Source organism: Monopterus albus, unplaced genomic scaffold (genome assembly GCF_001952655.1).
Source record: "Monopterus albus unplaced genomic scaffold, M_albus_1.0 scaffold36.1, whole genome shotgun sequence".
NCBI lineage: Eukaryota > Metazoa > Chordata > Actinopteri > Synbranchiformes > Synbranchidae > Monopterus > Monopterus albus.
In genome coordinates this window covers 1,110,023-1,136,824 of record NW_018127916.1, presented here as the reverse complement: position 1 = coordinate 1,136,824, position 26,802 = coordinate 1,110,023, and the positions used below count along the sequence as shown (strand labels likewise).

At 40.6% G+C, this 26,802-nt stretch overlaps 2 protein-coding genes across 3 annotated transcripts in view; both read right to left on the bottom strand.

The window, feature by feature from the left end:
• Window positions 1-1,860: 1,860 nt before the first annotated feature.
• On the bottom strand, window positions 1,861-6,058 carry gnat1 (guanine nucleotide binding protein (G protein), alpha transducing activity polypeptide 1). The gene is made up of 9 exons (XM_020598099.1): window positions 5,953-6,058; window positions 3,904-3,946; window positions 3,678-3,819; window positions 3,404-3,561; window positions 3,189-3,317; window positions 2,935-3,064; window positions 2,651-2,804; window positions 2,352-2,568; window positions 1,861-2,265 (listed from the first exon to the last, which is right to left on the bottom strand). The coding sequence occupies exons 1-8, from the start codon at window positions 6,056-6,058 to the stop codon at window positions 2,378-2,380; spliced, it is 1,053 nt and encodes a 350-aa protein (XP_020453755.1). The 3' UTR covers window positions 1,861-2,265; window positions 2,352-2,377.
• Window positions 6,059-8,629: 2,571 nt separating this feature from the next.
• sema3fa (sema domain, immunoglobulin domain (Ig), short basic domain, secreted, (semaphorin) 3Fa) overlaps window positions 8,630-26,802 on the bottom strand; it is a 44,875-nt gene continuing 26,702 nt past the window's right edge. For both annotated transcript variants that reach the window (XM_020598069.1, XM_020598067.1), the window contains exons 3-19: window positions 25,853-26,013; window positions 25,706-25,768; window positions 23,361-23,480; window positions 21,781-21,870; window positions 20,624-20,717; window positions 19,153-19,272; window positions 17,707-17,846; window positions 16,185-16,299; window positions 12,207-12,276; window positions 11,257-11,401; window positions 10,885-11,107; window positions 10,546-10,634; window positions 10,365-10,406; window positions 10,039-10,196; window positions 9,816-9,883; window positions 9,576-9,709; window positions 8,630-9,459 (exon numbers count right to left, since the gene is read on the bottom strand). In XM_020598069.1, the coding sequence (XP_020453725.1) occupies window positions 9,034-9,459; window positions 9,576-9,709; window positions 9,816-9,883; window positions 10,039-10,196; window positions 10,365-10,406; window positions 10,546-10,634; window positions 10,885-11,107; window positions 11,257-11,401; window positions 12,207-12,276; window positions 16,185-16,299; window positions 17,707-17,846; window positions 19,153-19,272; window positions 20,624-20,717; window positions 21,781-21,870; window positions 23,361-23,480; window positions 25,706-25,768; window positions 25,853-26,013 (2,258 nt within the window). In that variant the 3' untranslated portion in view covers window positions 8,630-9,033. The remainder of the gene's footprint in view (window positions 9,460-9,575; window positions 9,710-9,815; window positions 9,884-10,038; window positions 10,197-10,364; window positions 10,407-10,545; window positions 10,635-10,884; window positions 11,108-11,256; window positions 11,402-12,206; window positions 12,277-16,184; window positions 16,300-17,706; window positions 17,847-19,152; window positions 19,273-20,623; window positions 20,718-21,780; window positions 21,871-23,360; window positions 23,481-25,705; window positions 25,769-25,852; window positions 26,014-26,802) is intronic.

Below are 26,802 nucleotides of genomic sequence, written 5' to 3'. Positions count from 1 at the left end.
TCTTATAAAGGGCAAACAGTTGTATCATGACGGTGTGTAAGAGAGAGGTTCAGGATGACTCGACGTTTTAAAGTGCCTTCAATTTGTCTTGCCGTTTCTAGATGCTGTACACTGCATAATAGTTGAGGATAGCATTGTCTTTTTTTTTGAGGCCACTGTTGATATTGGACAACAGATGTCATTCCATTGTACATGTACAGTTCTACAATGATCATGACATACATTTTAGACATGGTAAAACAAGCCATAAAATTTATTTTTTTAACATTGATGAGTGAAAATGTGTTTTTCAGTCATCATTTGCTGTTTCTTTCTCTTTCACATAGTTGCACATCCTTTTACCTTTTAATTGTCATATGTTGAGAACTCAGGGTTGAAAGTAAAAATCAGTGAATGCTTTGATAAAAAATAAAAATTTCTTGAACTGTTGTTGCCTATATCTTGAGACAGCCTTAGATATTTATATTGTAAATGTTACAACTTGGCTGGGATTAGCTCCAGCACCCCCCCACCACCACCCCATTCGGGACTAAGCGATAATGGATGGATGTTACAACTTGTTTATCTGAGGACGAAGAATAACTGCACTGAACTGAAGAACAGTTGTACTGTGAATATTCATTCATGTTCCAGACACAGGAAAGTAAATGTTTTCTGATATGTGATTCATGTACAGCTGAACTGAGGTGGATTTTCATGACTGGCTTATCTTTTACAAAACACCCTGAGCATCTGTAAAGCCCAGCAGAGCCACAGGCTGCATGACTCAGTTACATCACTACACTGGCATTTTTTTCTTGGCTTTGGGAGACAGCTGCTCATATTCTCAAGTGCTGTTTAAAGAAACTCAGTTTTCACCACAACCACTTTGTAGGAACATTTTTCTAACATTTTGGGAAGCTTGCTTATTCAAAGATCAATGTCACTTTTTACCAGTCTGGGATATGTTTCAGAAAGCAAAGGCAGCAAAGTCATGTTTTGCAGCTCAGACATTACAGATAAATATGAAGGTTTTCCAGGTATCTCGCATGCTCATGAATGGGTCTGACTTGTGGAGTTAGCTTTGATGTGTCACGTCAACATTTACTGAAAAGGTCAGTATCTCAAAATGCACAGCTTGCATGTTGCAGATTTAGTGAAACCGGTCCCTGCAAGCTACTGCACAGTTAGCCATAAGGTAATGAATCCTGCCTAACAGCACATCTAAAGCTTGCTAATTAACACATATCTTGAAATGTAAAAACAAAAATTGGGGGTTTCTGGTGTATCTCTTGTCAGGGCTATGATTAAAGAAATTAACATGTTAATTTGTGAGCTTTAGATGTGCATTTGGACAGAACCAGGCTAACTGTTTAACTCAGTTTCCAGTCTCTGTGCTAAGATAAGTTAACTGCTGGCAGTAACTTCATATTTACTATACAGTCTTGAAAGAATCAGTCTTCCCATTTAACTTTCAGCAAGTGTATGTCCAAAAATGTCAAACAATTCTTTTAATCTATATAAATTAAAGAAATTAATAATAATAAATGACAGATTATGAACAAGGCGGCTGTGTTTCTTTTTAATTGTGAAAAATGGAAAAGTACTCTACAGAAGCTTGAATATATTTACTCAAGATTTACAATTATTGTGTACAGGATAGTTGGCTCAACCCTGTAGACAAGGATTTTTCAGTTGCTGTATATTACATCTACCACTCAACATCACCACACTTCAAGAGCTATCCAGTAGAAATTATATACATACAATAGCTCTTTCAACTATTTCAAAAATTAATTTTTAACAGTTCTCTCAAAAGTGCAGTGTTCCTTTTACATTCCTAACAGAGGCTGAAGTGCATCTGCAGGTGGAGAGGTCATCGTGTTTACTTTTTGGCTGTATACTGACCAGTTACTGAAGCATAGAGATCATGCATTAGCCTGACATTTAATCATATTAGTACATGTGAGAATAAATCACTTTATGCTGACAGAAGCTTTTGATGTGTTGACTACAGATTGCATAGCCCTCCAAAGACAAGTTCAACAGACTCAAAAGAAAGGTTAGCTTGACTAAAATTCAACTCATCTGAAATCTGCACAAGGTTGTCTGATTTAAGAGTTTCTGGTCGCCTGGTCTCACGTGACCCGAAGCCTGTGAACGTGACAAATTCACTGTTATTATTTGCATTCGAGTGTGGTTATTTTAGGGGACAGTTTCTCATCTTGGCTCCTCAGTTTGACTTGAAGAGAAGTTTGTAAAATGTGACAGAGCAACAACAGCACCCTGTAAAACAAAACAAGGTCACACTGGTTAACTGGCTCAGCGGTTAGTCTGGATTATCATTTCAATACTGTGCAAACTTTACTTACCTTCTTTGCATTCCTCGGCATAGCTCTTAAAAGAGGCCACAATCTTTCAGGTTTTCTTTGATGATAATGTCAGTTACAGCATCAAACACAAATTTGACATTTTCTGTGTCTGTGGCGCACGTCATGTGAGAGTAGACTTCTTTGACATCTCTGCGCAGGTTCAGGTCCAAAAACTGCACTTTGATGTAGTTACCAGCATCCTCATAAGTATTGGGTCCTCAATGAACAGATATCAAGACAAAATGCATATTTGATTGGTTCCCCAAGATGCTGTGATTTATGAATGGTGGTGATCTTACCATCATATTCAGGAAAGCACATGCTGAGATGAGCTTTCTTGATCTTCTCAAGGAACACATCTTTCTTGTTGAGGAAGAGTACAATGGAGGTGGTGGCAAAGTAGCGGTGGTTGCAGATGCTGTTGAACAAGTGCAGACTCTCGTGCATTCGATTCTAAAAGAAAAGTGAGTTTATTCACCACGTCCCAGGGAAGAGACTTTTAATAAACAAGCTGTTGATTGTCCATAAAGGTTAAAACATAAATAGTGTAGCACACAGATGTTTAATGTAACTTTCATCATACCACTTCATCATCTTCCACAAGCACCATGTCATAGGCACTCAACGCAGCGATGAAAATGATACAGGTCACACCTTCGAAACAGTGAATCCACTTCTTCCTCTCTGACCTCTGGCCACCCACATCAAACATTCTGCATAAAGACAGAAGCATGTTACCTTCATGATATATCTTTATGATTGCTGTCGAACACAGTGGGAGCTCTGCTAATGAGTTCTAATGGACCCATTATCTTGAGAAACACAACACTGATTCACCTGAAATTCAGATCTTTGAAGGAAAACTGGGTCTCGATGATGCCAGTGGTCTTCACTCTTGATCGCAGCACGTCCTGTTCAGTGGGTACATAGCCTGGTTGGATCAGGCGCTCCAAGTCATTTAGGTAGCTGATGGATAATAAAATTAATTCAATAACTTATACTAATATGACACTTTGTAAACATTTTATATTTCAGCTTTGGTGACTTCTTACTATCCAGCGGAGTCATTGAGTTGGTATTCGGAGGCCCTGTCAAAGCACGCCTGAATGCCGGAGTCCTTCCACAGGCGCAAAATGATGTCTGACAACTCTTTAGGCATGGTGCCTTCCTCAATAGTGTCTGCAAGGTGCACAAGTTTCCTGGCATCGTCCTGTGGGGTAAATGCAGGAGGACACACAAGTTACACTATGTTTGAAAGTTTGCTTGGAACCTGAAATCAGTTTATACAAAATAAGTGTAAGTGTACTGTATCTCAGCTGTAGGTACCTGCTGATCATGGTGGCCGTAGCTAATATTAAGTGTGTTCATGGCTTTGACAATGGCCATTATGGACTGCAGGGTGTTACTGTAGATGATGGTAACAAACTCCAGGCACTCTTCAAGTGAGTAACCATCTTTGTGGATAATTCTGTTGAGAAAATGTAGCATTGCTATTGTGATTTATACTCAATAGCAGAAGAAATGAGCTGTAGTGGGTGGTCAAATATCTTACTTCATCTGTTTGACAATGGTGCTTTTGCCTGATTCTCCTGCACCTGTATGAAGCATGAAAAACAAATGTAGTTAAAATAAATGTAGTTATTCAGATGAAATAATACAACTACTGTATGTGTTTATTTAAAAAATCTTCATTTTCAGTGATTTTGGAGAGATACAGCTTCTCTTCTAAGCCACAGTTTTTGTGTTGTTATTGAAGTTTTATGACAAGAGAATGATATTAACGGCAGTTAAGCATTCATCAGACAAGAATCTTGACAGGTCATGAAACTCCTTGTTCATGTCAGGGCCGCTTGGCGGCCGCTGCCTCTCCTCCACCTTTCTCTCCTCTATTTTCTTGATCTGCAGGATTCTGCACCTCAGCTGTGTTGCACTCGGTAATTGGCGACTTGTTTGTTGGTGCACATAGCTGGGGTACATCCCGCTGATTAGTTTTCCTCCTTATTTATACCTCGGGCAGACGCTCCGCCTGGGCCGGATCATTGTGACAGGTAATGGACAAATACCACATGTACGTGTACTTAGTTTGTACCCACAGTACATGATAGTTGTTTTGTTTTAACCGCATAAATACACCTGTGCGAGTATGCTACGCTGACAGTAACTGTGCATTTTGGCTTGGCTTGATCACAACATTTATGTGTTTAGCAAACGTACTACTCCCAACGCTGACAGTGACTGGGCGTTGGGTTTTGGTTGTTTGTTTCTTTTGTTCCTTTGTTTTCTCTCTCATCCGCTGTCAACTCACCTGTTTATTCTGGTCTCCTTAACCATCTTCACTCCACCCCGGACTGTATACGTGGACTAGGCCTTTGTTAGGTTCTTTTGTTACTTTGTGTTGTTTTACCAGTAAACTGTCATTTTTTCCCCCCAGCACCTGGGTCAGCATACTTGAGTCCTACCTTTGTTCTCCCTCACCCACCTGGGGAGGGGGGCGTCTCTAACAGTTCAGGTCTAATCCTGTTCAGAGCCGTCAGTAGGAGCTTTTCTGTCCCTGACCTACTTTATCACAAGAAGATTATAAAGCGTGTGATACAATATCTGCAACCTGACAGTCAGTAACATTAAGGCAGCTTCTTACACACAAGTGTAAACCACTGCCAGCCCGTTTCTTTCTTTAATTCTGTGTTGGGCACTAGAGTATCTGTGTCCTTCAGGGTTAAGTCCTTTGTGTTGGAGGACCTGTTTCAGGGTTAACAAGGGATTGGGTTCAGTGATTATTAAAGTGTCTTATAAATTCAGTGACACAGGTTATTATGCTTTTATTGGACCCAAACGTTCTGTGTCTACATCACAGTTTGTGTAAACGTACCAGCTCTGCAGTATGGTAGTAGAGTATGTTAAGGCTTTTTATACTATCCATCCATCGTCTATACCACTTATCCTGAAGAGGGTCGCTGGGGTGTGGGGTGGCTAGAGCCTATCCCAGCTGACACTGAACAAGAGGCAGGCTCCACCCTGGACAGGTCGCCAGTCTATCACAGACATGTAGACCCCCCCCATGGGCAATTTAAGATTCACCAATCAACCTAACTGTGATAGGAAGAGCTGGAGTAACCGGAGAGAACCCATGCAGACACAGGGAGAACATGCGAATTCTGCACAGAAAGGCATCAGGTTGGCTGGGGCTCGAAACCTACTTGAACTCTCGAACCTTCTTGCTGTGAGGCGACAGCGCTAACCGCTGCTCACCATGCCACTCTGACTTTTTATACTGATGAGGTATAACTGAAAATTACTCATTTTCAGTCTGCAGCAGCTATAATTTGGATGGTTTAGTGCCTGAAACATTCAAAGTGAGCTAAACTGAGAAATATTACTACAGGGGATAAGCATTGTTATATACACTCTATGTATATCCTCATACCCAAAATTTTAACAAGGGAAAGCAGCACTTACTAGCTTTTATAGCTAAAAAAAAAAAAGTAGCTCCATACCCTCTATGGGGCCTTATGGGCTCCTTAAATATGTATAAGAACAAGATTAAGTTTGCTGTTAATGCCCCCATGGACTCAGGTTGACTTAATTTTTTTTTTTTTTTTACCTAGCAGCAGCAGCTTGACAGTTCTTGCATCCTTGTCAGCATCCTCCTTCAGCTTCTTCTCCAGCTCTCTGGAGCGTTTCTCCTCAGCACTCGCTCCAGCCCCCATCCTACTTTTCCTTGCTTTGGCCCCTCTGTTGCAAAAACCAAGAGATGTTAGTAAGTCCTAACTGATCGCCCACTATCTGACCAGTGCCGTCAACTATGCACCAACTGCCTGTAGCAAACACTGAAGAATGTCACTGAAGTATTTTCCTATCTTAGGAAAGGATTTTGGGCATCCTCTGCCCACCTGATTGGGAATGACCAATGGTGAACAAGGACATTGTTTCAGGGCAGCATGAAAGATGTGAGGAGAAGTAGACATGCATCAGTGTAGGAGTGATCTAACCTTTAGAGGGACTTTGCTGTGCTCAGCAGAAGATGAACGTTGGCTCAAGTACTTATCTCTCTACGCTGCTCTTAGGTGCCTTTAAAAGAAGAGCATGTAAAGCTCAGTAGTTTGGTGTTTGTGCCTAGCTGGGAGTCTAGTTATCTACAAATTCTTCTGACATCGACATCGTGTGGGAATAACTGAGGTGCTGTATTTTTGGTGCTGGATTTGGAGGAACAAAAACTGTCCCCTTACTTTGTACAACAACCACAGCTAATGGGGTCAGAGAAATACACAACCAAACTCTCACCTCTCAATCCAAACACACTGACATTTCTTAGGAGAATCTGCAGACTGAAGGCTCTGAAATGCTTAAAGAGCTTTGTGGTTTCACCTGACAGATCTCACTGACCTCAATCTGGAGCTGGTTAAGGATCCTAATCTGCTCACTTTTAATTATGTCAATGCATTTGGAAGACAGAGCAGTGCACTGCATGTTTATACATACACATTAGTTTTTCTTTTTATTTTCTCATTAAAAATCCTATTTTGAAGTGTTGACAGAGGCATTTTTTCTGGTACTTCTACCCTCAAAGTATTTTACAGTGTGATATTGCTGTTTTTACTTCGGTAAAGGATCTGGATCCTCACAAGGAGCACAGAAATTAATCCCTTACAATGCAGAAGCACAGCAAAACCTGCAGATTATATGCCCACTGCCCACCAATGTCAAACATAGGAGACCCTGTGTTATTATAAAATATAGAGCTTTAATTTATTAGTCAGCAACGTTGATGAGGAAGAAAAGATATTTCTTTTACAAGTCATTACAATAACATCAACTGTGCATTATATCATACATTACTTTACCTCAATGACCCAGAGCAAAGTCTGCCAAACCAAGTAAATAAAATAGATGCACAATTCAAATATATTCAGATGTTTCGCAAATTTCTGAGAATAGAGAACAAAAGAGACACAAATAGACATACAGCCACACGCAGAGAGAGAGAGAGACAGAGGCAGGGAGAGAGAGAGAGAGAGAGGCAGAAAGAGAAGACTTAAAATCACAATCCGACCTTTCTGTATTTCCCACTATTAAGTTGTGGGCACATCTTTCTAGCCCCGATTCCATATTCCCACAATGAGAAAGACATTCACTAACATCCACACCAATATAGCATTTTAGACAAATACCATATACATATACTGTACATGCCATGCACAATGAACAGCCACCTTCTGAGCATTTTAGTACATGTCTTCAGGTTTGGTGGTAATCAGCTTGTTAGTGGTTTTACTTGTGATGTTTTTTTTTGTTTTTTTTTTGCTGTATGGATGTTTTTCAGTACAAACTGTTTAATATGGCACTGAACAAGACTGACAAAAAAGAAGCAGTGAAAGCTTTGTTGTTAACCGGCTGACACAGTTAACACAGCACCAATAAAACATTTGTCACTGTGATGTAATTGACGTGTATACTGGCTAGACTGGCCAAGGACAATATTCATTTAGTGAAACCAGTATTTAGCATGAAACTGACAGGAATGCAAACTTTGGATTCACTGAGAGCTAAAAGAAATAATCTGAGTCTGAGCTCTGTTTTAGTTGACTATGCTGCATAATATGACACAAATACATGTGAAATATTTACGGTTTATCGATATCACCAATTTGGCAACAGAAGGTGCTTTGTCTCTAATATATATATTTTTAATCACCAACTGTCACAAACTAACATATAGCTGCCTGCTGGAATTTCTTATTTCCAAAGAGCGAGAAGAGAAGGCATTGTTGTATTTTCAGCTTTTGTGTCATTAAAAGACCCTTTTCCCCAAACACAGCTTATTACAAAGATCACGATTATTAAAAATACAACACTGAGATGTGATATTCACATATAAACAAACAAACAAAAAAAACCCCCACACATTTTTGGAAACATTTGGGTAAACGATGTAACATCATTACTAGAGGCCAGGGTGGACCACATCGTGAAAGGAGAGACACCTTACCCGCCACAGAGGGCGTTAATATGCATTTGACTGCATGACTGTGCCATGTTGTCACAGCTGCAGTTTGTGGGCATCACTATTATCCTTGAATGTCCCATTACACACCTTTACCTCCATCTCAACAGCTTGTATCTTGCAGTAAAAAATAAACAAAAAAAGTTCAATATACAGAGTTCTGGTGAAGAAGTTTAGGGAAGTTCAAGAAGGTCAGTGACTCTCTGACTTCCAGCTTAGACACTGAACACTGCCAGCAGTCAAATGATCCAACATGGTTGCCTGTAACACATGTTCATTGGTCCTTGTCCCTGCGTGGATACTCCCAGTGTCCTGGGCTATTGTTGCTGTGTCTCAACAACACCAAACATAAAGATATTATCAACATAATAACACATTTTAATAAACAAATAACACTAACAGTAATATTATAACAACAATATTTGCACAGATTTACCTATTCACAAAAAACATGTTTTCTAGATAGGTACAAAGAATTACTTTTTACAACCTACAATAAATATTGTGTATATTTTTCCAACAGTTGCATAAAAAAACAGTTTGATGCCGTTGCTCTTGGTTGTAGTGTCTGTCTTGTTAATTATGATAATTTGATGTTTTTTGTATCTTTTGACTGGAGTCATTCCCCTAAATGAAGGGTTGCAGTGTCTGGGAGGTTGTGTGAAAAGGTTAGGGTCCTGCTCATGTCTCAGCTGGAGGTGTTTGCTCATCGTGATGCCGACGGTTGCGAGGCTTCTTCTGTTCTTTCAGCTCCTTCAGGCTTTTGGCTTTGTCCCCGAGGCTGCTGTCTCCAAGCTGCCAGTAATCCTGGCAGTATTGATTGATCAGGCCCATCTCCGGTTGGCTCAGGATGGTTAGCAGGTCCTTATACTGGCCAGCACTCGGAGTCCAGGCACTGGACTGGAGTGGAGTGAGGGCTGGGCTGCCTGTCTCCACCAGCACGTTGTTGACTGTGCGGCTGGAGAGGACAACAAGCTGCAGTTTGACCAGCATGTGTTTGAAATTTTTCTCTGTGGACGTGCACTGGTAGATGCCGCTGTCCGAGGACTGCAGTGAGCGGATCAGAAGCCCTTGTTCTGTTCTCAGCATGCGGCCCTCTGAGCGTATCTGGAAATAACAGGACAAAAGTGAAGAGGATCTTTTTAACAGCTGAAACGCCCAAACAGCTTCACCAGGCCATGGAGATATAACTGTAACAGCCTTACAGTGAGGGCTTTGCTCACCTCTTTCCTCCTGTCACTGTTTTCCTTCTGCAGGTGCCACTTGAGTGACACATGAGGAGACCTGGCCTGGCACTCCAGAAATGTCGTGCTCCCCTCAACCCCATACTGAACTGTCTCCAGGGTGTTCTTGTTGGCTATCAAACATTATATAGAATATATTTTATGTATTATCCCTGAATACATAAAATATGTGATATATACAGTACTATGGGCTTAATACCAAGTTAACCTGACACTCACCATTGGAGTTATAGCCTCTGCACTGGCGGATTGGGTTGCCATATTTTACATCTTGCCGACGACTACGTCTGTAGAGGTCAGGATCAACATACAGAAATAAAACGCGAACTATAACATATACTAAAAATATCCCAGTGTTACAAGCAGTGCACATGAAGGAGATTGTTCTACACAAACACATACTGTACTCATGCATGCCCGTCTATACTATCCCGATCCTCACCTCTTCTGTGAGGCTGAGTATCTGGAGCAGGATTTGCCATCCCAGGCACAGTATGGGTCTCTGGCCAGACAACAGTCAGCACAAGCCTCCCCATACACATCACAACGATGGAGAGCCAGATGGGTCACACCCAAGACGGATCCAACATATAGCTGTTGCTATAATGAAACGCAGGTAAAGATTTGTATATTAAAAAAATTATCAGATACACATAAAACTGAGGTACAGGTAATATACAAAAATGTTATATGAGACACCATATTGTCTAAGAAGTAACTACACTGGTATAATGAACTATTCCTCTAACCAGTTTCAGGGTAACTTACCCGTTTGGATGAAATCTTCATTGTGGTAATTGGTGTAGGAACCTGCATTGACAGAGTCAAAAAAGGCTTTAAATAAGTAGACTGTGCATATATAAATGACCTTTTTTGTCAGACAACAAACAGAATACACATATGCACAAAATGGGATAGACAGAGTGGAAGAGAAGGGGTGGGGACTGACCTTGAAGACCTCCACTTCCTCTAAGACCAGCTCCTCTGTCTGCAAGTCGTCTCTAGGCAGGACGATGACCTTCTGAACTGTACCCCGATCTGTCAAACACAAGCGAGGAGCAAGTTTAACGTCAGACCCATTGTGTGAATTCATCATTACTTTTACTAGTGTGTGAAACTTCCAGTTAGAGCCAAATCTGGTGAACTTGAGGGAAATGGTGATATTGGGCTATACAAATAAAATTTGACTCTACTTAAAGTGTACATGATATAAACTTCAAACTACACATTTATATGACTGTTAAGTTACTGGACAATCATTATAGAATGTCAGTTTTAGACTGCTGACCTGTGCCCAAGAAGAGCACCTCATAGCTCCCATCAGCAGCTGTCACCTGGTCCACGGCAATGGTGGTGAACTCATAGTCTACGTTGGTTCTAACCACTAGGGGGCGCTTGTGCACCGGGTATACAGCATTGTGCATGGTGGGGTGGTTTCTCATGAAGTTGATAACCTCATCTGGGTAATCCTTTGTGGATTTCATGTTGGGGGTGAAAGTGCCTCCAGGACACTATTGACAAAAAGAGAGAGATCCAACTGTCAGACATGCAATTTACCAAATTCCTTTTTTCAGTGTGTTCTCATAAAAAGGTTGACAGAGAGTTTTGTTTGTAATAAGAGGAGGGGTATATTCATAATTTTCTACTGTTTATAACTCACAGTGCCTGGTCGTGGATAGGGAATCTTCCCAGTGTACGCCACCCACTGGTAGTTGGGCCCTTCCTTGTGGGCAAAAGGCCCATTGAAGACCATACGAATGTCAGCCATGGAGTAGACGCACACTGCTGAGCCTTTAAAGACAGATCTGGAGGTGGGCAGGGGGGAAAGGTGAACCCACAGATACAGAAGCTAGTCGATACAGATTAACTTGCTCCCTGGGATAATTACTGTGTGCACTTTCTGCAGCTGCTAGAAAGTACTTCCTTCCCACGTACTCAGGCAACCTCTTACAGGAATGCACTGAAACTCTATGACGCACAAACGCACTCTCAAACCATCTCAACTAGAGTCAAGCTGTCTGACACACTGACATACAAACACCCACGTACTGCAGAGAATCACCAGATCTCAGGCTATAGATGCTGTGTGGTGGGTGTACTATGTTTGTAACTCCTGTCATGGGCCTCTGTCATTAGTACCGCATATGTTTTTATCAGCTGGGTTTTAAACATGCTTGATGCCTGGAGAGAATGGAAACAATACCAGTATTTCCTTCCCAAATACATTAATCAGGACATGTTTATTATAACTCAGTGTGCACCTCTCCCTGCTCATGTGCAGCCAAAATCTCAGCTTACATGTCTGGTTGTTTGGCTTGAATTTTAACGTTCTGTGTCGAATGACAACTTGCTATCAAACCTGAACTATGAGGAAGCATAGACTCAGTCAGTCTCTCAGAGGAGCACAGCTCCCACTGGGCTCCAGATTCACTTTCTGTCTCATCTTTGTAGCCCGAATCAGACAGACCATATGCAACACAGCATTTCAATATCAGAGAGCTGACACCTTCAGGCTGAGTGAAAACGAATAAAAACTGCAGGAAGAATCCAAGATGCACCTTCCCTCCAAACTGTATGAAAGTTAGTTTGACAAAGCTGTCAGTCACTTACCCTGAAACCGAGAAAACTCCATAGATGACAGGATTTTTGGTGTCTTGAGTTGGTTGAATATACACATCCCCTGATAAATAAGGACAGAAATGACAGAAATCAGGCACAATGACAAAACATGAAGTGTAGATTTACTTATAAAAGTACATACATTAACATAATGTACTTATATTTAAAGTAAAAGTAGTCATTTTGCTGAAAAATGGCCAGTGACTGATATATTGTTTTATGACACTGTTAAACTGCTCATATTGATGCAACTGTGTACATGTAAAATTTTACTGCTGTAGCTATAGGACTTGATTTGTAGTTACTTTTAAATACTTTATGAAGAACGTGTTTATCTTGAGAGGATTAATAAGGTAGTAAAGAAGAAAGTTCTGCTAGACAAATGTGTTCATTTTTGTGACTGTCCTCTAATCTTTGCTTTTATAATATGTTATTTAAATTAAACAATGAGACACTAAGAGAGGAAATGCCTCAAACAGCTATAAACTGCTTTTATAATGTGTTCTTGCCTTTGGAGCCACTGAACTAATTCTGAACAATGCTACATATTTAGTAAGCCTATCGTATATTTTTGTGTGTAAAATCTTACTCTACATAGTAACTACAGCCAGTGTAGTGGAATCAAATGTACAATATTCCCCTTTGAAATGTAATGGAGTAGAAGTAGTAGCAAATGTAAAATTTAAAAAATAAATAAAGTAAACATTACTGTAAGTATCTGTGTCTCATATTGAAACATTCCAAATCTTAATTTGTTCTCAGTTTCCACCTGGTTTCAACCCAGGGTAACTGTAACTGTGACACAAGGAGACTTTCTGCTTCCCACGAGAGGGAGTTAAAGGAGAATTCCTTATGAATTGAGGTTAGCAGAGGCTCAATAAGATCCTGATTCTAAACTCTTCAAATGCTGAAAATACAGTTCCTGAATCTCAGCAGGGATTATAAATAGAAAAGAGCTCTCTGATGCAACGTGGTTTTAATAGGAGCCATATGTGTCTACTGACTGTTAAGGACATTGTGAACGCCGCACACTCCAATGGGTTAATGAGAGAAAAGTACAAGGAAAAACAATAAGGAAGAAAACTGAAATAAATTTAAAGTAGGCAGGCTGAGTAGCATAACACTTCATCCACAGTCGAACACATATTGCTTACTATCAATGAAGTATAAGAGCTCAGAGGAGTTGTTTCAGATGGCCTTGAACAGTTATGACAATGATTACTTAACGTTTTTGGAAATACATTGAACCCTATACTCGCCTTTGTAAACTGAGATCTTTTTCAGGGTTATCTTTGAATGTAGACATTACTCTGACACACCACAGAAAGAATGCAGAGGCGTCCTCAGAGATTTATCTCTCACATATCACCTAAATGAAGTTGAGAGGCAGTGTGTAAATGAGCAAATTGCTAATCTACAGAGTGGAATTGAAGGTGAAATGTAAAAACACAATTTGATACCTGTGTCCTTGGTGTTATCTAACACACACACAAAATACTTAGGAGGAAGCTTAAATTCACACGGTCTGCATAAAAACATCATTTTTGACTCTGCAAAATTACAAAATCAACAATCATGAGTTTTAAATCTTTTCAGGAAAAAAGATCTCATTACATGCCAAGGTATGAAAATGACAGGTAATGGCTGCACACTGAAGCAAACATGAACTTTTGGCAAACAAAGCAGAAAGTTATAACTCATCTGACGCCAGTTTGACAGACCTCCTGGCTACAGAGCAGCGCAGTGAAACAAAAAAAGAAATAAATCAGTAAAGAACTAGAACAAGTTACATCATTGTAACTTCTGTTTGTGTTGCCCTCAGCATCACATTAGCAGAGAAACATCACTGATTGCTGCAAGCATAGAAAGAATCCAGAGTGGGGATAAATTAGGTGCCGTGAAAAGTAAAAACTAAGGAGAAGGCACATGAATGTCACTGTCAAATGAATACAGATGGTGTATTATCTCCTTGATACCTACTCTGAGTGATGTGCATCTAAAACGAAGAGCAACAACAAAATAGAACAGAAACAGATTAAAAGGATTTGGTGATTTATGAACTACAGTGACATTAAAAAAATGAAAAAAATATTTCACTCCATAACTGCTGTACATTTCAGACAAGGCAATACAACTATCGCTCACACATTGGTTCTCACTTTTTTTGGCAGACATGTTCATCTCTCTTGTGGGTTTATGTCTCGGTTTTATATTCCTCCTCTCCCTGGGTAAAACACTGAATGCTTTTTCCTCTGTTAGTGTCTACTCCGCTCCCTCCCCTGAGTCCTCATACAACCACTCCGATGCCTCTGCTGGGCTCCATTAGGACCAGCAGGACTGGAGACAGAATACATTTCTACCAGACTGTGGTTATAGGGCCGACCACAGGGCTTTGGGATGTTACACTGCACCTCAGGACTCACAGTGACCCCACCACAAGTACTCATCTACCCTGAGACGATGGCTGACCTGCTGTGCTGCGCATAGATTCAAAGTACAGCAGCACTGACACTAGAGCACTTGTCTGTCACCGACACCGAGTGATCCTAATGCATAGTATACATTTGCAACTTGCAGGGCCTCATCATAGCAGAAATATGGTATACTACTATACATTCTGCTCAGAACTGTGTTTGATGCACATTTTGGTGCATTATTTAATAGTGAATCATTTAATACTGTCACAATCAATACATGGTAAAAATACAGCAAATATGACAGAAAAATAAAAGCATGATGAATGTCATCATCTGTAAACTGTACAGTGTGTTCAAGTACAAGTTTTAACAGTTAGGAGGAAAGGATTAGTTCTTCAAATCCTCTGTAACGCACGTTGTTGGTGCTTGAAAGTAAAACAATCGATTTACGATTTACTTTAAGGACCGTAACGTGTCAGAATGACATCTACTGTACCAGCACCATGACAATGTTCAAAGGAATATACATGTAAAGATTAACATGTATGAGTCAGTGATACCTTAATATGAAGCTTCCATGGGATTTTAAGTATCGCTCTATTTGCTGTATAAGCAGAGACGTGCCAAATGCTGGGTGTGTGCTTCTACAGTACGGTAAGATGCTGGGCCACACATGCAGCATAATCTGAGTAAATGTGGATTAACATCATGGTGTAAAAACACAAAATTAATGTGAAGAGAAATCTAGAAATGAAAAAGATGTTGATAGTGAATCTGTCAACAAGATGTACATCTAGAACTCCTTGCTTTGCATTGCTGTGGTTACATGGTCACTTTCCATCTGCAAGGACTGTTGTTGGGTCACACATTTGTCTAATATGTGCCTAGAGCAAAACCAGCTTTAAGCACATACACTGCAGTACATGTTCTCCAAGTTGTAGAAATCATAAAAACACAACATAGAAAAACATCACATTAGGTATTTTATATAGACGGCTGCAATTTGTCGTTTGTGAGAAAAATAAGTGTCATTTTTCCAGCCTGTCATCAATCCCAGCGCGTCAAATACTGACAATATGTGAAGTACCTTAAGCATCTCATACGGACGCCAAAGGCTGCCTTTGGCATCTGTATGAGACGCACAGGGCTTTCAACAGAGTATCCACTCGTGCCAGTAACTGATGCCCACAGCAAGAAGTCTTAGCATATGAAGGGATCAAGTCTGTGCTAGGTGGTGGCTGGGGTGGATGGTGGGTCAAACAAAACACTGAACTCCTCACCTCCAGTGTGTAATGCATTGTCTTTTAATCAGTGAGTGTTTCAACTCAAGACATGATATTTTCCTAAACCTAACCATGTTGTTTTTGTGCCAAAACATAACCATGTCATTTCTGTGTACTAATGTTAAGTGGGATAAAGCTGTTTTGTAATGAAATGACTAAGGTGTTGAGGCTCATGGTGCTGGGGTGCATAAATTCCAAGCATCAGAGATGCTCTGTAGAGGACCAGAAATGGAGGAAGAATTTTAAAGAGTGAAATAACTCAAACTCACTTAGTTCATCAAAGTGCGTCTCAATGCCGTCAGCTCCAGGCACCGAGCAGATGAGTCGAGCCTTCAGAAATGTGCTCCACTTGTTTACCAGACAGCAGTGGCCACCGTCATCATTCTGCAAGGCAGAGACATACAGTAATCATCAATTCACCTCAAAAGGAGGAACCCATCCAATGTCTGAAACAACTATTTGAAACAGCCGTTCAAACCAACTGCAGTGGGTCTGTTGTTACTGGCACTGTGTGAATAAAGATCAGCTCTGTGTTTCAGCTTGGCCCAGCTGCATGAGAGGTCAGCCAATGTCTACTGCTGAGGAAGAGAGTCAAGCCTTGGGAAATGATTCAAGGGCTGGAACGCGACACACTACACAGAGTGCAAAAGATTTGCACCAGTGGAAGAAATATCGAGTCTCGTTATCTATTGTGATATTAAACAGGAAAGAATTCCATTTCTAAGTTTGTTATATTCGTGTTTTAGTATCTGTTGAACACAGGTAGAGATGTTTTAGTCATGCTAGTGGCATAGCTTGAAGAATGGTTGGTCCACCATTTTGTTCCAGACTGAAATATCTTAACTTTTTTTTTTTTGAAAGATTGCCATAAAATTTTTGTGCAGACATTTGTGGTTCCCAGAGGATGAAGCCTATTAACTTTGGCGATCCCCTGACTTTTTGTCTAGCTGCACCAGCAGATTGACAGTTGTGAGTCGGAGTTTAATATCTTCACAACTGTCAGATGGATTACCGTAAAATTTATGAAAGATATTCAGTTTTTACTGAAGTGATGGTTTCTTGTAATGATTTTCGCTACAGATATTCATAATTCCTAGAAGATAAACTGTAAAAACCTCTGAACTCTTTCATCATCAGGCCAAAAGTTTCTCCTTGCCCAGTACTTTTTGTATATTAAGAGGTTAAACTAAGACAGTGAACATGGTAAACATGCTTGCAGAAGGTCTACTCGCTGTCATTGTGAGCATGTTAGCAGCTCAAAGTGCTGCTGTGCCTAAATATAGGCTCACAGAAATACTAGAATGGCTGAAAACTCTTATTTCTGTTTAGATTATAGTATTTTTTTTGTAAATGACATACTTCAAGGATAAATCTTGTGAACACAAAAATGTCTTGCAAGGCATTTTTCTGAAGTTCATGTAGAGATTATTTGAAACTTTTGGACACTTGGTGAAAAACAACATTCCAGGCCACAGCACTTGGGCTTTGTATGGATGTCTATGCATGCATACAGATGTAGACTAAAGTAAACTCTGCCAGTGAAACATTTCATCCAGAGGAACAAAAATAACAGAACATTTCCCAAACTTAGCTGTTAAGGCAACGGTTTTGTTTTTGTGTGTGTTACCGTTTCATGCTTAGCAATTACTGATGACCACGGGGGACTTCCTGTCTGGGCCTCTAAGAGACTTAAAAACTGGCAACAGACAATAACTAACCATTATGCAGATATAAGAAACATGTCACTGGTGATGATGAACACAGGATTTGCTGACTGATGCGATAACTCACCAGGCAAATCCGTCCTATCCTGGACTGAGTCATGGGACTCTGGCCCATCTCAGATGCTTTCTCACGGAAGAAAAAGTAGAGCTTGTCATCATTCTTCTCAGCACTGTCTGGGATAAGGTGTGCATGCACAAATGTGGGATCTGAGGAAGAAGGAAGAAGAAAGTTCAAGACAGCATAATTACCTTTGCAGCCCACACACAGGATGCATCCACAGGGAAGCCTGTGAGTGCAGTGTTCAAATACACTGTTCATCAAGTGCAAAGGGAATCCTGCAGACTTTCAGGGAGTCTGCTTGTGGTGTGGACTTCACCAGGCTTATGTTAAAATATTAACCATAATTTACAGTAATATAGCTCTGACTACACATAAGAAGACAGTAACCATATCCACCCAACACCATCTACTACTATATCTAGTTATTTATCCAATAAATTATTAAAGGTAAAGTTTCACCATGCATATCAATCTCTGTCCTATTTGAGTCATTATTTAAAGGACAGACATTTGTCAAGTTTGTCCTGAAACAATAATCACATGCCCATTAGTACATTAAACCTAAAGTATTATGGCCTTACCTAGTCTAAGATATGTATAGTTCCCAGAACAAACACATATTACAATATTTGTGAATAAAATCTCAGTTTAAAATCTCAATTACTGACGTGGATTCAGCTACAGACATCATTTAAACTCTCACAGAGAAACTGAATGAAGATTACTACTATAGCATAAATAACACTCTGTAACCTAAAATAGCACTTTAACTGTCCCACTGTAAATCTGCCCCTATATTTCTTCTTAGAGACAATGTTCAATCACAGTGCACTCACACTGGCTGACTTACTGGGTCAACCCCGGATATGCAACGCAGGCTGCACCTCCCTGCTGTGCCCAACCAGGGTCCCAAATGGGGACAAACCGATACCAAAAGTCTCTGCGAGATTTCCCTTGGCTGATTAGCAGGACTCAGGTGTCCCCATTCAGTGCACCGCTATCAGGGGACTGTTGTCAGGGCAACAGGGTCAGAGAAAAATCTGGAAGCTAGCAACACAAGGGAGACCGTGATTGATTTGGCAACATCAACCGAAAGCACCCGATTAGCATTTATAGCACTGTGATAACCATTGTTTATTAGAAAAAGGAGGGTACCCTGACTCATTATTGACAATGAGTAATTTCTTCCTGCTACTACACCAGTGACCTGGCTGTCAAGCTCTGCAGGCATTCAGTAAACAAATACTGTAGTCTGTTTTATGCCTTGAGTCATGTGGTGCACGCTGGAACGATCAACAAGCCCAGACCATAGGAATGGACGATTCGTTGGCGAATGCGGAGGCTATATGCGTTGCCATGTTCATATAGGAGAATAAAGTATAAATGGCCTGGACAGAGATGACTTAAAGGAATAATGCTGGCTACAGGACAAGCTGTGAGTTTTGACACTACCATTTAACCATCTGGAGTTGTACTGATCGGTCCTCATGGCTGTCTGTTTCCCAAGCGTACGGAAGATAGCCGAGTCTGTTCCCATGAAATCAATGTAGACTCCTGCGTATAGCTCTCCGTCTGTCAGTCGCAGGGAAAGAAGACATGGTGTAAAGTCATGACAAAAGAAAACAATAGGGAGAACTATTATCTACCATATCTGACTGAAACTTCATTAAAAAGTTGCACCATCCTTCTGGGTTTCATCACAATCAGACTGACAGCATGTGCAGCAATTATTACCATTCAAAGTTTGAAATATTAATTCTATATGACAGGACAGCGACAAAATATATCAGTTCAAAATCTAAAACTTTGTTCAGTGGTGTCAGAAATGTCATGTTTGGGCTAAAAAAGGTGACCTCAAAATTATATTGCAATCATACTTACTGTATATTGTACTCATTAGACCAGACAATGTAATTTGAAAGGACAGACAGATTTCATGTCAGCAGGATTCATGGTGTATAGGTTAGGAGTCAGTGAAACTTGATATTGTAGCCCTTCATCATCATGTTGGTGCAATGTTTTAACAAAACCGTAGCTCCAAAATTTGACACAATTAGACCCCGAGATATCATGTCTGACAACGGCATAGGCAGACACTTTCTGATCCCCAAGACACTTTGAGGAGCAACTCAGAGATGGCAAGTGCCCCTGTTGTGCAAAAAACAAATAATGCTTAAATCAGGGAAATCCCACCTCCCTTTGTTGTGTCAGTGTGGTATGTCTCTGCCTTGCCGGTTATGCAACATGACCTGTAGCTGATGTCTTGATGTTACAGTTGCTAGGCTAAGCCAAAACTGAGCTGACATAGCTTAGCAGAAGACGAGCCCTCTCTGCCACACAGAGAGACACACGCAGGGCAGGAGGTCACTGATCACCAGCCATGCCTGACCACCTGTAAGCCGCTGACATAGACCACCCACTGACATGAGAGCACCCACATCCATCTGACCAAATATGTGAATGCATTTTTAAACTATAACTGTATTAGAGCTTCATTTAAATTAAATGAAAGTACAAAATGTCAAACCTCTGGCAGCAGCTTCACCAATGTGAGTATTTGCTGATATTCTCCGTCATATACAACTGTAAACTAAATGCCTTTGTGCTTGTCTGGGACTGCTGGTCAGTCAAAACATTTTTCATAGACAAATTCATTACACAATTAAACAAGAAAATAGTGGCCCAACAAACTGATAATGAAAATAACCACGATCTGATGCCCTAAATGATCTAGATGAGATCCGATGCATGTTAACATGGATCAGCAGCCACTGACAGATCAGATTTTATGTAAATGCTGAAACTGAATAGAAATCCAAAACTGAATTAAAACATTTAAATTTACGGAACTTTTGTTTTTCCAGAGATAGTTATTTAAATATGCCTGTACACGTTGTATGAATTAAAAAAAGCAGGTGCTTACTAATCAAAGCAGAGACGCTGTTGAGTTTGGGGTCATAAGGACATTTTCCTTTCCCAGAATCCACTTTTCCAGGTTCAAGACGGAAAATGTATTCCTTTAACGGTAAAGATAAAAAAAAAAAAAATCATTAATGACTTTTTCTTTTTTAATTAGTCACAGATTTATTGTGTGTAAGAAATAGTTGTGTGTGTGTGGGCGGTCCTTTAATGCTGCCTGTACAAGGCACTTTGAGTATACTTGGATGTTAAAAGCAGTTTTAAATGGCAACAGTTGCATCAAATTAATAATGTGATCAGTTGGGAGATAATGTAAAGTAACAATGGCGAGGTGTGAGCTGCGGTCCTACAAGCGCTGAACTCTCACAGCTCTACTGGATCTACTGAGGGGAACAAAAAGCATACAAAGCCAGTTATCAGTGAGATGGAGATGTGGAGGAAAACACCGAGAGCAGTCCACACTCATCCACCATGCTTCTGACATTAGTGGCTCAAACAAGAATTCATTATTGCACAGTGCCAGAGTGCATCTTGAACATCTGTGTCAACACCGGGTATGTGTATTCGTGGAGCTTTGTTGGGTACATTAACGCTGGCTGATGAAGCCTCACATTTTGCAAGGGGAAACAGAATAATGCCAAAGCTATGTTTATAACTCATTCTGTGATTTTTTTTAACAAGATACAGTAAGAATCAAAAATATGTGCACTGGTGAAAATATTACTGTTTGTGACAACATTACACATTAACAGATTTTCTTATATTGTATTGAAAAACAAAAGAGTTTGCTGACTGCTGAATTTTAAGTGATAAATTACCTGACAATGAAGTGAATACAAGTGATCGACAGTGTGCAGGATTTTTATTTATTTATTTATTTATTGGAATATCTACGTATTACATAACTTTTAAGATGCAATTAAAAGCTCAACTTCCCCCAAAAAACCACACTGACAAAGCACTAGAGCAAGGTTTTTCACACAAAAAATACATTTGTAGTGAATATTTTGACTGGAGAATTGTTTGGAGACTCAGGTATATCAAAACCCCAGCAGCAGTTTCTCTTCAGCCATTTTATCACTGCTAATCCAACTGTGACTGAAAAAGTACTCCAGGTGGGCACCACTCTTAAGAGCCTTAACAAAACTCCCTTCAGCCCACCTTTGCCTCCAAAGGCTCTGATGTAGTGCTGTAGTCTGCTGCCCGACTTGTTCTCACTCCAGATTGGGATGCTTGTAGATAGAGGGAACCCTAAAACAGAGACATTGCATAGTGGGCTCTCATTACTGACATTCGACAGCCCAGCCCGCAATTAACCTGATGACCATGACGCAAATGGAAGAGGAAAAATAGTAAAGTGCAGAAAGAGTAGAAACAAAAAAAGTAGACTGGACAAAGATGACGAATTCTAAAAAAAAAGGAAAGCAAAATGTTTAAGTGGAGGTCAAAGTAGAGTGAGGAGAGCCTTGTGGGTGACGTCCATCAGTTAGTAATCCTACTGAGTTAGACTCCGTGTCTTGCAAAGACAGCTGCAAACTCCATGCATACACCATGCAGGCAGTGGTAGGAAAGGAAACAGAAAAGGAACTGCAACAAAACAAGACAAACCATATTGGGGAAAAAAAACCCATAACTTTCAATGTTGTCTAATAAAGTGAAGGACAGAACAAATTAAAAGACATTTTTAATCAAGGTATTTGATCTACTATGATTATTATTAGAAATCTTCAACAAGCATTCTTCCACAATGTGTACATTTTTGAAGGTGAACTAGACAGGCTGACATAAAAATCTGCAAAAAGACCTTTAGAAAAAAAAAAGCAGGGAGAGTGATGCAGTAAAAAAAAAAACTGAGTGTTAACTGAGGTCAAAAATGTGTGAAGCCCTCTGTATACCAAGTGAAAGAATTTCTGAACAATTGGTTTCTGTTTACATGTAGCCCTACTAAGGAAAATCTTTACAGTGTGAAGTAACATAGCTTTCGGGCCTTATGGGAGAAGCTGAATGACAAGAAGTAGACTGACCTTTACATTGAAATCTGAACCCTGTATTTGAACAGTGAGACTAAACAGGCATAGTGGTGAATGTAAGTGTGTGGACTAGAGTTGGGCCGGCAGCTGCTGCAGCTCTGCATAGCCGTAATGCTGGAGCGAGGGAGGGACAGAGGAAGGGACAGAGGGTGGGGTGAGCTACAAGGCTGATGATGGATGAGAGGGCCCATCGGTAATGATGGCCTTTCAGAGGCTCTCAGCCAGACAGAAAGACAGGCCTCAGACTCTACTGTGTATAAACAGGTGAGCAGGGGAGGGCGGACAAGGACAAGGGAATGTGTATAAACAGGTGAGCAGGGGAGGGTGGACAAGGACAAGGGAACATAGGGTTTTTTCATAGGTATAGTGCCAATGTGATATTCCCAGTGGTAAGAGAAGACTGGTGCTAAAACAATCTCTAAGCGGTGGTAGTTAAGTTCCTCACCAACAGCAATTTAGCAATAATAACAGACCTAGAGAGGACTGGCCATGAGCTTTTTTTTGTTTTGTTTTTTAAAGCACCGGACCGTGAAACAGTGCAAATCAATAAAAACTTAGAAGCAGAAAATGATGGAAGAGAGGCATGAAACTGAGGAGTAAGAGCAGAAGGAGACGCTCTGACCTAAGACTGATTGACAGATATGGTACTATAAGAAGTGGAGAACAAAGGTCAAAATGTCTCCACGACTGCCTGGCTGTGTCTTTGGTTACCTGTGACCTACGTCCTCGGTCCACATAGGTGCAGATGGGGTTGTACGCCCCTGTTCCACACACATACAGGTGGGTCCGGTTCCATGGCTCAATCAGACGGATGAAGTTTCCACATTCCCCCTGAGGTAGGGCAAAACAAAGCTCAACAGGATTAAAGACTTAGGGATAAAAAAACAAAAGACACTGATCTTGGAAATGCAATGGAAAAATGTTACATAATAAATAATGCCCCACTGATGGTTAATAACCCATGTGTCTGGGTTAAAACCCATCACGTCTATCATTTCCACTGCTGGTCAGCTTTTGTTTGGCAGCTCTGTCCCCTGACTCTGTGTGTTGGCCTGGCCCAGGACTCAGACCACACTGTCAGAAGGAAAATGTTTCCAAACACTATATAACTGTGTGTCAAAAACCAAGAAAAGCAGTGCATCTGGGCTGAGAAGTGTGTTTGCTAGGGGACTGAGGGTAAACTCAATTCCATGTTCTGTCAGACTTGAAAAACATTCTGGTTAGACCGAACAAAACTGATGAGTGAAATGTTTGGTCTTTGGAAAAGAGGGATTTAAGATCCAATTAGGGTTTAAGAAGAAGACAAAGACAATTAAGCTAAATCTCAGTGTTGATGTGGTTTATTTAGAACTTTAATTGCATATAAGTGGAATTTAATTATATACTGTAAGCGGTAAGAACTGAGATGAGGACAACCCTTTCATGTTAGAGTGCAGACAAAGATGTGCTGCTGCTAACAGCAGCTCTGTGCTTTCTAACCTCTGCTTGTCTGACCAGCTGTCTGCCTTCCTGGTCCGAATTCACGCAAATCACAACTCAAATTACAGAAACTGTTCAGATTTGTCCATCACGTCGGCTGCTAGTGACAGCTGGTGAAAAAAAAAAAGATGTAACAAGCATAAAAAGATTGTATGCAGGACGGGGGGGATGAGCCATTTTGGCAGCTCTTAGCAACACGACAGATGCACAAGTCAGAGGTTTCAGATGATGTGTTTTTGTGCCTCTGTATGTGTTTACGCATGTGGGCCTGCGTGTATTATTCAGCACACAGTCGTGCTCCCCCACAGCGAGCACAGAGAGGATGATTGCCTTTGACCTCCTGCCTGAACCGACATCCCCTCTGAATTGCTTTTGAATTGTCATCATCTCTCATTCCCTACAGAGCGGCCGGGCTTGCCAACACGTCTCGCAGTAGCCAATTTTATTTCTTCTTTTACTGATGAAATTTCAAACCCACCTCTGACACATAAACACAGTCACACACAGAAGCTCACACATGAACATACAGAGCCCCATATGATGTAGCCGGAGGCAGTCAGAGGCACCGGTCATCAAAGACGCATAAATTAACATTCCAGTTGGAGAAACAGCAGCCTGCGCTCTCTGCCGCTGAGGGGAGAGCAGGGTATTAGCCAGAGCCTCATCATTACTCTGTTGGTGCTCACTGCTCCTGCCGGCACTTGCCCCTAACAATGATGAGATGAGCATGCACGTGCGCGCGTGTGTGTGCGTTTTGTGAACAAAATAAAACAAGGATCAGTTTTTATATGAATTTCAGTGATGAGTTTTGACCTCATCCTCGTGGGGGAGCTGAGCTGGTGGTGGCTGTGTTTTAATGTCTGAACTGTATTAACACTTCACACAGGCCTGCAGCCTCCAGCTGCTAATTCGTTTCGTCTGCCTGTCCAGATAACACATTGCAAAATGATTTTTATTCAAAGAGAAAAATAAATACACAAGTATATATAATATGTAGGTTTGTACATGGAATATGTTTTCAGTTCTCAATGAACGTGACTGATTGTTGAATGTTCCAAGTTCCTACTAGAGTTTAATTGGTGGCAGCTGTATGCAATCAGCAATCAGGGATGTAGAGACAGTAAATAAGAGCTTCACAGCGTGTTAAACACTGGAAGCTTTAAAATGTCCTCTATTGACGCCAGTGCCACATTCAAGTGTTGAGCATCACCAGAAAGACACATTGAAAACATGAGGGCATCACCAGATAAATTCATGTTTAAAGGATGTGCAGCAGCTTTGTACAGAATGAAAATCTACAGAGCATTCAGGGGATCACCTGCAGGGACTACAACAACACAATTATTTCCACTCTGATTAATGTGTCCATATAAAAATATAATCAGTCTACAACAATATAAAACAAAGAGAAGCAGAAATATTTGCAAAGCAGGAACAAGGCAATGTCTGACATTTGAATGAAATTATTACATTTTCTGTCAACTGATTCATTAAGACTATTTATTTCAGCCTTCCTTTTACTTTTAATTAATTTACTTTTTCCTTTAAATGTAATATTTGAGCTTTTGGATACTTACATTGGTATCTTTCCCTGACAAGATACATTCAGTCTTCCTCTGAAGAGCAACAGGCCAGTGGATCTGAAAAAAAGAATTGACAGGTTTGTTGGTTATAATCTCATTTTGAGGTCATTCGGTTTAATCATTATAAGGGACATTGCTTACTATCAGTGGCTCCTTGTTGATATCATGGAGATCCAGAGAGAGGATATAATCTTTGCTGCCCACATACATTCGGTCATGGTCCTCATCCATGAGAAGGATCCGATAGTCGGTTGAGTTCAGCAAAAAGGAGAAGTGGTGAGCGGTGCCCGTAGACTTTAACTCTATAAAGAGAGAAAAAGAGTGAGGCTTTTGTTCAAGCTGTGCCTGTAAGACTTTAGTAAAGAAACATTCAGTACAATTGGGAAACATAAACCAGAGACATGGTCATGGCAGATGTTTGAAGGCTGTTCATTTTTGGCACAGAGATACCCTTTGGTCTACCAAGGTTCTTTTATTCTTTCTGTACAATAGGTAATCTTTTCTCTATTTACTTTATTAAGCTAACCCCCCCCGACACTGTATGCTAACGGTGATGGTACAATATAATATGGTGCACCAAACCTACCATCAGATGCTCCAAGGTTAATTTACAGAGGCAGTTTTTTCACCCCCACCCCCAGTATTACAATTACATCCTGCCATTATGGGGTTATGGACAGGCTAAATCTGGTTATGACAAGCTTGACAAAGGAAAGAAGGCAAACCATAACTCTCACAAGACACAGAACTGAATGAGAAGAGACAAGCAACAGATTAGTCACCGCTGTATGGCAATGATAATGACCATTAATTCTGGCCCATGCTGGTTTTCCCTCAGGATCCGTCTATGCTGAACTGCTACTGGCATCATGAGCTGCAGCCACATTACAAGGATTCTGTTGCAAAAAGCCAAACAGCCGTTAATGTTCAGGACCCCGCAGTCAATTCTGTCAAGCTGAAAGATGGGCGATAATCTCTTCTTGTGAAATCTCCACTTTAACAGCAGCAGAGAAGATGCTGACAGCTTCTCTGCCAAGTCTCATTTCATATGAACCTGTACATAACAATCCTCCATACCACTATTAAAACTA

What these genes read in the sequence shown, in the direction of transcription:
- gnat1 (XM_020598099.1), bottom strand. Translation starts at nt 6,058, where the DNA reads ATGGGGGCTGGAGCGAGTGCTGAGGAGAAACGCTCCAGAGAGCTGGAG. An exon ending in TTCAAAGATCTGAATTTCAG is followed by an intron (nt 3,065 to 3,188) that starts GTGAATCAGTGT and finishes GTCTTTATGCAG; the next exon opens with AATGTTTGATGTGGGTGGCC. An exon ending in TTGTGGAAGATGATGAAGTG is followed by an intron (nt 2,805 to 2,934) that starts GTATGATGAAAG and finishes CTTTTCTTTTAG; the next exon opens with AATCGAATGCACGAGAGTCT.